Source organism: Neoarius graeffei, chromosome 11, assembly GCF_027579695.1.
Source record: "Neoarius graeffei isolate fNeoGra1 chromosome 11, fNeoGra1.pri, whole genome shotgun sequence".
Classification (NCBI taxonomy): Eukaryota; Metazoa; Chordata; class Actinopteri; order Siluriformes; family Ariidae; genus Neoarius; species Neoarius graeffei.
In genome coordinates, this window is record NC_083579.1 from 9,892,584 (window position 1) to 9,903,277 (window position 10,694).

The 10,694-nt window shown below is 41.1% G+C and overlaps 1 protein-coding gene across 1 annotated transcript in view; it reads left to right on the forward strand.

The window, feature by feature from the left end:
- Positions 1 to 10,260, forward strand: part of zmpste24 (zinc metallopeptidase, STE24 homolog) — a 51,831-nt gene extending 41,571 nt beyond the window's left edge. The window contains exons 8-10 of the mRNA XM_060933385.1: positions 1,103 to 1,207; positions 5,561 to 5,704; positions 8,833 to 10,260. Coding sequence (XP_060789368.1) covers positions 1,103 to 1,207; positions 5,561 to 5,704; positions 8,833 to 9,060 — 477 coding nt within the window. The 3' untranslated portion in view covers positions 9,061 to 10,260. The remainder of the gene's footprint in view (positions 1 to 1,102; positions 1,208 to 5,560; positions 5,705 to 8,832) is intronic.
- Positions 10,261 to 10,694: the final 434 nt, after the last annotated feature.

The following is a 10,694-nucleotide window of genomic DNA, read 5'->3' on the forward strand; positions in this document are numbered from 1 at the left end:
CAGTGACATGAAACAAGTTCAGTTACACAAATTGAAATGTGGCAATCTTCTATGCTATGGAAAGTCCGCACAAGTGAAGGTATCAATGCGCTGTCGAAGCGCGCAGAAGGTGTTAGTACGCCTGTCATTATAGTGCGGACTTTCCATAGCATAGAAAATTGCTACGTTTCAATTTGTGTAACTGAACTTTGTTTCATGTCACTGGTCATATAAACCTATGTAAACAGGAAAAACGCGGAAGAGTTTGGTCGCATCTAACTACAGCCCCAAAAAATACCGTTGGCCATGCTGAGCCTAGCTACATTGCTAACAGGAGTGACAGCGCGTCTGACTGACTGGGAGGTCGCGCAAAGCTCGGAGAGGTACGGATCAGCTCGTCTCAATTCAGAGAAGAACGTATTTCATTATGGAAGTACGGTGGACTGTTCCTTTAACAAACTTTGGCAATTTCATCAAGGCGCGCTTGCTTTCTGAAATCGACTCCTCTCACAATTTTTGGAGGAATTTCACGAAACTTGACAGAATTCTTTGTTATATTTCGTTCAATTCAGTCGTATTTTACCCGAGTTATGGCACAGCTGCCAGCGGGGGATACTGTGCTCTCGGAGCACTCGTTTCTATACTGTTACAGTCTTGAGCCGGGTTGTATGCTGAGTATTACACGTACGAGTGTGAGAGGTCCTGGGTTCAAATCCCAGACGAGCCCCCATTTTGTCACGACCCAGATCAAGACCGTAACAAAAGAAAACTTGAGGATTTATTGGACTAAGCAAAACTTAAACTGAAGAAAGAATTAAAGGCAAACAAAATAAGCAAATGCGTCAGTATGGATAGTCGGAAATCAATAGTGCAAGGAAAGTGTTTGGATGAATAGAACCCTGTTAAAAAAAAAAAAACAAGACCCAAAAAGGACAGCTGCCGCCTGTCCCCTCCCGTCTCGCTCTAGTATCTGCCAAACTGATCTTATATCGAGACTGAACCAGGTGAGACAGGCCTCAGGTGGGAGGAGCCAACACAAAACAGGAAAAGCAAAAGAGCCCAGAGATCATTACAATACCATACTAAATTCCAAAATAACTTTTTTTTGTTTTTAACTTTCTAGCACAAAAAGCAAGGCTGCAGTAATCTAGAGGTTCTGGCGGTTCTTGGTCATGAATTGGGACACTGGAAGCTGGGCCACACAGTGAAGCACATCGTCATCAGCCAGGTGAGCGAACTATTACGTATACACAAGACATATGAGAATGTCAACACATTAAACTGAGCTTGTGTCACCTCCACCCTGATGAACAACTGACTAATTTAGTCTAATATTTCATGTCGGAGAGATCAGTTTCCGTTTTCCTTTTCTGTTTGAAACAGACGTGATCTTTTTTTTCATTACATTCGCGTTCAGGACACAGAGACTCATCCCGTGTCCGAAATCACTCCCGACTCACTATATAGTGAGGTCGCTATTTTGAATGTACTAATTCTCACTGTACACCCTGTATAGTGCACTCAAAATATCCCACAATGCACCATGAAAAGCAGCGTACAACCGATGGTCACTAACCAAGCAATATATCCCATCATGCATTGCGGTCGCGCTGAAAGAAGTCTAATCAAAAGTCTCAAATTTGATTTAAAGGACCCATGGCATGGTGGTTTGTTGATGCTTTAAACGGGCTCGTGGAGGTTTCCGGATGTTATATCCGCAGCCTTTCTCGAAATGAACCCTCGGCACGTAAATATAGCCTCCTGGGAGAAAGCCCCATTTCAGCGCTTTTCCCAGTGCGTCGTTTTACTAATGAGAAGCAGGAGGCGGGGAAGGGTAGAGGGTGGGGGCGGGCCATGGGGGGAGGGGCTTGACCAAGCTGCGCGCGCACATACTCGCTGCTATCAGCGCCTGTAGCCACGCTGCTAAGACAAAACCCCGTTCTCCCTCGGACTCCTTTCGTAAACTCAACGTGACACAGAGAACAGAGAGTGAGAGTGTTCGGAGTGGTAGTTTACGAACGTATAATACCCTAGGCTTGAACACGCACTCCATAACCAAAGAGGATAGAAGCAGCAACTACAGCAACATATCGCTTATCCAACAGAAGACATGCGTTGCGGAGCAATAGTCAAACATAAGCTCATAAGTTACAGTCAATTTCCAGACTAAACTCGGTTTAACAGAGCATGCTGCATTCTCTTTAGTTTTGTAGCGCAGATTATCTGGCTAACTGCAGGAAGCGGTTAGCTGCACAGCTAATGTAGCCATTGCTAGGCTAACGCACCGATTTTAAAACACGACAAAACGACCAGTTATACACTTACTTGTTCGGTGTTTGTTGCTGATGCGGCAGGGATGCTTGGTACGGACCCAGGCTTCAGTGACCGTTGATGTGCAAAACCTGCCCTGTACTGTCCCAAGTTGTGGAAACATTCCTCAGGAAAATGCTTCCGACAAACATACACCGTCTTAGGTAGACTCGACGGCGTATTATTGGAGTAAATAAAATTAAGCCACTGCGTCTTCAGGGGCTCTCCCGTCGGCAGTAAAAACAGACTCTTTTCTGTGTTGTCACATCCATGTACAGCGCAATTTCCATGTTTCGCTCGCTTAGGTGATGCCATGTTGTTGTGTCCTCTATGGTCTCCTCACTACAACTGGGCGGGCAATCCATACAGTGGGTGGGAATCCAGAGGGGGGCGTGGGGATCATCTCCCTTGCTGACGTAGTAAAGGGAAGAGCTTATCAACGCGCCATTTTGACGCGCCATTCTCAAATGTTGGGCATAGTTTGGTTTACACATTATGAAATTTCTAGCCACTGGGGTGACTTAAGAAGGTCAGAGGAACTCATTTTAATGTTAAAAAACCTCAGAAAGTGAAAATTTCATGCCATGGGACCTTTAATAAAAGGCAGCGGCAAAGAAGAAAGTATTCAGCCTCGATTTGAAAGAACTGAAAGATGCAGGAGACACAAAGTACTTTTGTATTGATTGATTAATGTGGGAAATCCGCTCAGTAGCCTGTAATATGGATTTATCACAAAGATACACGCGTGTATTTATTATTTTGAAAACCCACCAGCCGACTGATCTGGCACGTTTTAATTGTGCGACAGTAATGACGTAAATAACGGTGTGGTGGAATAGTGTCCGAAAGTGTGTGTGTGTTTTGTTTTGTTTTTTTTTAAATCAATGAGCTCTCTATGTAGGGAGTAGTGAGTGAGTGATTTCGGACACAGGGTCGGACTTGGTAGTTGAACACTGCGATCAGAATAATTCACTTTGGTTTTTTTGTGGTGCGGTTTCAGTGTTTCCCACAGACCAGGTAGCAATTTGTGGTGCTCCACTGTGCCGATGAGGGAATCGTGCGCGGTGGTGTCGTGTCGGTCGGTGGAGTCGGTCATTGGGGTGTATGCAAAGTGTTTACAGCGGGCGGTGTTCAAACACACAGTATTTTTCTTCAGAGTCACCTGCTGGGACTATTTTAAAGCTACAAGAAGCATTTGAGATTATTCAGTTCAATCTAAATTCTTTCAAGTTCTTTAAGAGAAGACAGCTAAAACAGTTTTTCCCAGAACCCTGCCTGGTTTCATTCCTCGACCCAACTTTACATTACAGGGCAGGCTGTTAGTTTGCTGGGCTTGATGTTGGTGGAAAACCTGTCTTTTAAATTTATGAAAATTACTCACCAAAATTGAAGTTAAATTTTAGTTTTTTGCCTTTTTGGTGGCGATCTTTCAATCATTCTTTAGTTGACATTCAAGGAATAAATTGCAAACAACAAGCTGGAGGTTATTATTTTAAATATTGAACTCAACACTTACCTCAGCCAATACTAAAATTAAATAAATAGTATAATGTAACAACAAAATACAAATAAAATAATTAGATGTAAGAAACCACTTAAGGTAACACCAAGGCAACTAACAATAATGAAAAGCATTACCCTAATTGGTGCAAAGTGTGCATGCCCTATCAGAACATTTAATTCTGCGTGGCTTCCTGAAAAAAAAAAAAAACTCCAGTGCCCTACGCGAACAGTATGCGTGGAGAGGAGGAGTGGGCGAATCAGCTGCCAGTGTGTGTGCGTATCAGTGATACAGTGATGGTTTGTCTACTTCGCCAATAAAGCTAATAAAGATGTTTCTTAAAATATTCAGATTTTTTGCTTCAGGTAGCATCAGCTAGGCATCCCCACGAGTATAACATTTTATTTAGGCTAGTGGGAAATCCTTATTTATTGTGAATGTCAAGCCATTATTAATAACTTGCATGAATGCTGAAGCGGGATAAACGGGATAATGCAATAAGGCCGGTTCCTCACGTCAAGCTGCTACTGTATGCATCAAAATTGGTTTGTAGCCTGACTCAGGGATGTCCGTTTCCTGTAAGCCAAGAAGGCTATGATAAAGCTCATCACGAGCACGACGTAGGCTACCTTTTAAAATAAGGGGTCGGAAGGCGAATCGGGAAGGCTGCGTTATTTTTAATTAGCCTAACAGGCCTACTTGCAGTCCGGGTATATGCGCAACGGCAGGCCTGTGGACACGCCTCTCCGTCTCTCTCTCTGTGTGGGTGTGTGCGCACGCGCGCGTGTGAACGAGAAGAAAGAGCACTATGAATGAACGGAACGATACGCAACGGATTTTTTTTTTTTTAAATCGCGAGTCTGATTGTGTGGCGATAGGAATCCATTGTGTGGCGCTGCACCACACAATGGTCTATGTATGGGAAACCCTGGGTTTCCATCAAATCCTGCGCTCTGATTGGCTGGCGAGTGGGTCCGTATCCTACAGTACGGACCCCAGTTACGGACCCCGGTTACGGACCTCTGGCGACTCGCTCATTCACAACAACAACAAACATAGTAGCATTTTTTTTGTCAACATTTATCTTTTTTTTTTTTCTTCTAAGATTTATTTATACTGCAAGATTATCAAAAATCTTATAAATGTTTGCCAGCATTTCTCAGGAGAATAGCATTAATTTTACAGCATGGATAGCGATAACGACAGTCTTCACAGCGAAAGCGAGTTTTACTACCCTGAGGAAGAAGAAATAAAAGAAAACATTTCAGGAGAAAGCTAAAAACCTGTAACTTGCTAACCCTGAGCAAAAACATGGCTGAATCCTGAATGACTCAATTTTGTATAAATAGGGGACTACATAGGCGGCAAAATGTAGTTTTTTTTCCTGCCATGGAAGTGCACTTGTATACCGAGGAGGAAGCAATTTGCATTACAGCTGTGAACGAGGATTCAAAATGGCGGCTCGGCTCGGTTTTCCCTTTTGGGCGCTCTCGTTTTCTGTTAGAATTTGGTAAAGAAAAAAAAATATTATTTACCAGCTTAAGGTCGGTCCGTATGGTGAAATACCGTAACCTCGGCCTTGAATACTGAGGGCCTCGGTCAGTACTTTCAAGACCTCGGTCACGGTATTTCACAATACAGACCTCCCAGCTGGTAAATAACATATATATATATATATATATATATATATATATATATATATATATATATATATATATATCCTGAATAAACCATATTCTGTCAGGGTTTTATTTCTGTTTCTCTCCACAGCTGAACTCGTTCCTCTGCTTCTTCCTGTTCGCTGCTCTGATTGGGCGGAAAGAGCTCTTCATGGCCTTCGGCTTCCACGACAGCCAGCCGACGCTCATTGGGCTGCTCATCATCTTCCAGTTCATCTTCTCCCCCTACAACGAGGTATAGTCACTTATCCTGTTCTGCCTACAATGTGTATGCGACGGATTTTGTGATCAGACCGCAACTTGTGTCATGATTAGTTGATAAATTTGTGTGGTTTATGATTGCATCGAGGGAAAACTACATTTATGAATGCCATGTTATTTTAAAGACAATAACCAGGAACACATGAGTTGTGGTTCATAAAATATTTAATCACATTATTGCCCATCGCAAATTAATCGCACTTTTTTTTTTTTTTATCCGTTCTAAACGTACCTTAAAGGTTGTAGGTTTTTTTTTTTTTTTTTTTAAATACGCTTGCTTTATGTAAATGTATGTGACCGGGTCAGGAAGGATAAGGCTGAACACAGCAAAAATGATTTTTGTGGGTTATTTATTTATTCCCCCACTGCATTTTTAAAAAATAAAAAAGAGGGTTTCGCACAATTCAGTGTGAACAAAACAAGAGGGTTTTTTTTCCCTCTAGTTCTGTCATTAAAGCTAGACTGCCTTTCAGTTTTTTTTTGTTTTTTTTTTACGTTTAAATCATAAGAATTTTCCCTGACACCAGATTTATTTTTGTTTAGTGGACTGAAAGCTACTGAATTCGAATCACAGACTTTAATTAGTGGCGTTAAAAGGAATTTGCTTTTGCGCATTATTATCATTATCGCGTTAACTCCGACAGCCCTAGTAATAATTGAGGGACATTTGTGGTATAAGAGGACTAAAACGCTTGTAGACACGCTGTTCATCAGGCTGCATCATCACAAATGTTTTATTCATTAGTTATTTATTAGTAGCTTTTTGTGTAACGACGTTTCTGTTTTTCATTTTTGATAAAAGTGCCGTTTAAATAAAACATGCACGTTCTGGTTGAACTTTTGTCCATTTAACAGTTATTCCACGAAATCAAGTCGTACATGAGCCGATAGCCGATGAGACGAGGCGAGGCGCGTCGCACCGAGTCGGCTATAAGCCACGTACGACAAGATTGAGTGGAATAACTGTTTTATTCTATTCATGTTCACTGGGTTTTGTGAAACGGAGCATTTTTATTTTTAGCTTTTGCAAATTCGATAAATAAAAACGTTATACAAAACGTCCGGCAAAATAATTTCCGCTTAGAATGTAAACAAACTGGCGAAATGACAGGAGCAATTTGTGAAAAATTCGCTAATGATAATTCTTGGGGGGGGAAAGAGACGTCCTTACCATCAAATACTTTTATTTCATATTTTGTAGGAGTTTTTGTATTGTTTGGGGTTTTGTTTTCGAGTAGAGTTTTTATTTCGTCCTCGGTTGGTTCAGCAACATGCTCTGCCATTTTTTTTTTTTCTTCCTCATGGTATATGAGCTAGTAGTAGACTAGCCAATCAGAGCGCGTGATTGCTCATATCCAGTGAATGTGGATAGAATAAATTAAAATGTTTGGTTATTTTTGGTTATAGAAATTTTTTAGCTCCTTCAAATCAGTATCCGTTACATTTCAGTTTTCATATTCATGTCGAGCCCTTTTCATGAAATTATTACACTTTTGGTGAAGAAAGTTTGCTAATTATAATTATTATATAATTATTATTATTATATAATTATAATTATTTCTTATTTTATAATTATAATTATAATTCTTTCGCCCAGTATGAGGTACACCCTGTGTCTGGAATCACTCACTCGCTTACTCAATATATAGGGAATTACTATATAGAGGACTATATAGTGAGCTCATTGGTAAAATGAAAAAACACTTTCGGACACTAGTCCACCACGCTGTTATTTACTCTACGTCATTACTGTCGCACAATTAAAACGTGCCAGATCAGTCGGCTGGCGGGTTTTCAAAATAATAAACACGTCTGTGTTTTTGTGATAAATCCATATTACACTGAGCGTATTTCCCACGTTAATCAATACAAGGTACCTGCATCTTTCAGTTCTTTTTAAATCAAGGCTGAATACTTTCTTCTTTGCCGCTGCCTTTTATTAAATCAAATTTGAGACTTAGATTTTTCAGCGCGACCGCAATGCATGAAGGGATATATTGCTTGGTTAGTGACCATCAGTTGTACACTACTTTTCATGGTGCATTGTGGGATACTTTGCACGATATACCTAGGGTGTAATAATCCTGAGTATACATTCAAAATGGCGACCTCACTATATAGTCCACTAGGGAGTGATTTCCGACACAGGGACTGAGACTAGAGGTCTGCGCGGGACAGAATTTTCAGTCCCGCTCCCGCCCGCATTGTGCAGTCCAGCTCCCGCAGAGAATTATGATTTTTAGTCCCGCTCCCGCCTGCCATATTTTGTCCCGCTCCCGCCCGCAAATCCCGCATGATGCAGACGTTCACGTTATTTCTCACGAAAGTTCTTGTCATTGGCTTGGGGAATTAAACATGCTGAGCTTAGCTGAGCTCTCCACTGACCGATCCTTCACCTAGCGCACGTAGCGAGGGTGCGTGTTGCCAGGCGGCATGCGCAGCTGAGGCTTTACAGAGATACCCAACGCACCTACCAAAATCTACAGTGGATATTAAGAATATTGTACATTGCACATAGCTTATATGTCACTCCTCACATTTACATTCTAGGAAATATAAGAAATTAATAAAATTTAAAGACACAGCGTGATGGTGCCCTGCCCCCTACTTTGAGTGGATTTGAGCATAAATATCTACAGTGTGAGCTTCACTAGAGGAGCTCTGCTCTTCTGCCATGATCGGAGATCTCAAACACGGAAGAGCGGAAAGGAATCAGAAACATACGCGAGATTAGACCACATCCGCAAATTTAGGCATCTTAAAATGTTTTTATTAATGCCAAATAAAATATCCAGCACAAATTATATATGATAGACATAAATTAATAATTTATAAATTTTATTTTAAACACATTTTTAGTTAGCGGGACTGCAGCTTATCACCTCTCCCGCCCGCTCCCGCATTGTGCACTCCCCCTCCCGCCCGCGCCCGCAATGAGCTTTCAAAATTTGTCCTGCGCCGCACTGCTTTGCGTCGGGTCCCGCGGGAATGCAGGGCTCTAACTGAGACTTCTGTAGGTTGACAGACAATTGAACCCCTTCAGACTGAATAATCGGACGTTTTTCACTCTCTCTTCTCCTCTATGATGTTTCACTTCTCCAGCTCCTGACGTTCTGCCTGACCGTGCTGAGCCGCAGATTCGAGTTCCAGGCAGATGCGTTTGCACGAGCCATGGGTCGATCGACTGAGCTCTGCTCGGCCCTTATCAAGCTAAACAAAGATAACCTGGGCTTTCCTGTGGCTGATTGGCTCTTCTCGATGTGGCACTATTCCCACCCTCCACTGCTGGAGCGCCTCAGGGCCATCAAGGACACAACGAAACAAGACTGACGGTTCCACCAGGGGGCGCCACATTCACCATCTGCCCCTCACAGAACGGGCCTCGGATGGCCATTTCTGGCTGTCTAAATTAAGAAAGAAAGAAAAAAAAAGTCTCTCTCTTAATATCTATCTCTTACTCCTTTAATTTTTGAGGGTTCGTTTTGCAAATTTTGTACCCGTTTTAATTAATTTGCTTTAATTGGACTTGTATACAGTGCAGCAGAAAGAGGAGTCGAAAAAGATCGTGCTTTTTAAATTCAGAAACGTCCTCTCCTTCTCAATTCACAGCAAAATAATCGTTTTATTTTCCATATCCTCCATACTGTCGCCTTGATTTTCCAGGAGAGAGACGGCACGAGGCAAAGCACCTCGTTTAACCTTGACAGTGACGAGGAGCACCTTATAAAAATGCCTGGCGTTGTTCTAGTTACATTAGTTCACTACTTTGAGTAATTTGAGTTTCTTTCAAACTAAAGATTGTCATTATACCTGTAAATACAGTGATTTTTTTTTTTTTAATTCTGAGCAACTTGGAAAAATAAATAATACATTTCAGAATTGTTGACCGTAGTTAGAAATCTGTTGAAATTTTTACACTTTAGTTTTTTTTTTTATTTTGAATGCCTCCAGCATATGAGTGTGCGCGCGTGTTTAAAAAAAAAAAAAAAAAGTGATGAAGTTATCCAATTCCCTTTATTTTTTCGTGTCTACATTTGATGAAATCCAAAGCGTTAACTTTCCAGGAGAGCCTTATCACTGGTCATCAACCAACTTTACTTTCTCAGTATATCTCAGTGTCACGTCACAGACATTGCCTTGAGAAAAGGATTTCATTGCGGTGGATTAATTTTTGCATGCTTGAGTTAACAATCCACTCATCCAACTCGTAGAGTTCAGAACATATTGGGATAAAAAAGAGAAAAAAACCCCCAGAAAGGATTAAAAGAGAGGGATAAAGCCATAATCAAGGATTAAGCACAGGATTAAGAAGACGAGGATTTAGTGAGAAGTTGTCAGATGTGTTTAGGCATCTCAGGAGTTACATTATACAGTATGTGGCGTTTTTTCTCTGTCAGAGATTTCGGATTTGTCCACCTTAGAAGCAAAGCTCACCTTGGAACTCATCATCCCTTTCCACATTTGCTGTGTTTGATGTGATGTTTGTGAATGTGAATGTACCATCTCATGAATAAATCTCACAGCAAATTCGCCATGGTGTCTTTCTGTTGTTTAGTTCTACTGAAATGAATTGATCTTGTACAGTTGTGGTCAGAAGTTTACATATAGTAACATGAATGTCATCTTGGATATCAATGCCATGGCAATATTTGGGCTTTCAATAATTTCTTTGAACTCTTTTTCTGTGGCAGAATGATTGTACAGCATACATCTTTAATTAAAAAAAACCACTAGAATTTGGTGCACAAGTTTTAATTTTCTTTGGGTTTTCTGAAATCAACACAGGGCCAAAAATTTACGTATGTTCACTTAGATTATTAATTCGAAGGTGCTGAAACTTCCAAAATGTCTCTTATCTTGCCAAGGCCGAGGTCTCTTAACTTCCTGTTAGTGATCCTGACTGACTACAGCTGGTAGCTTCTCTGTGCCTTCATAAAAAGGGTTTGTTTACAGCACACAATACA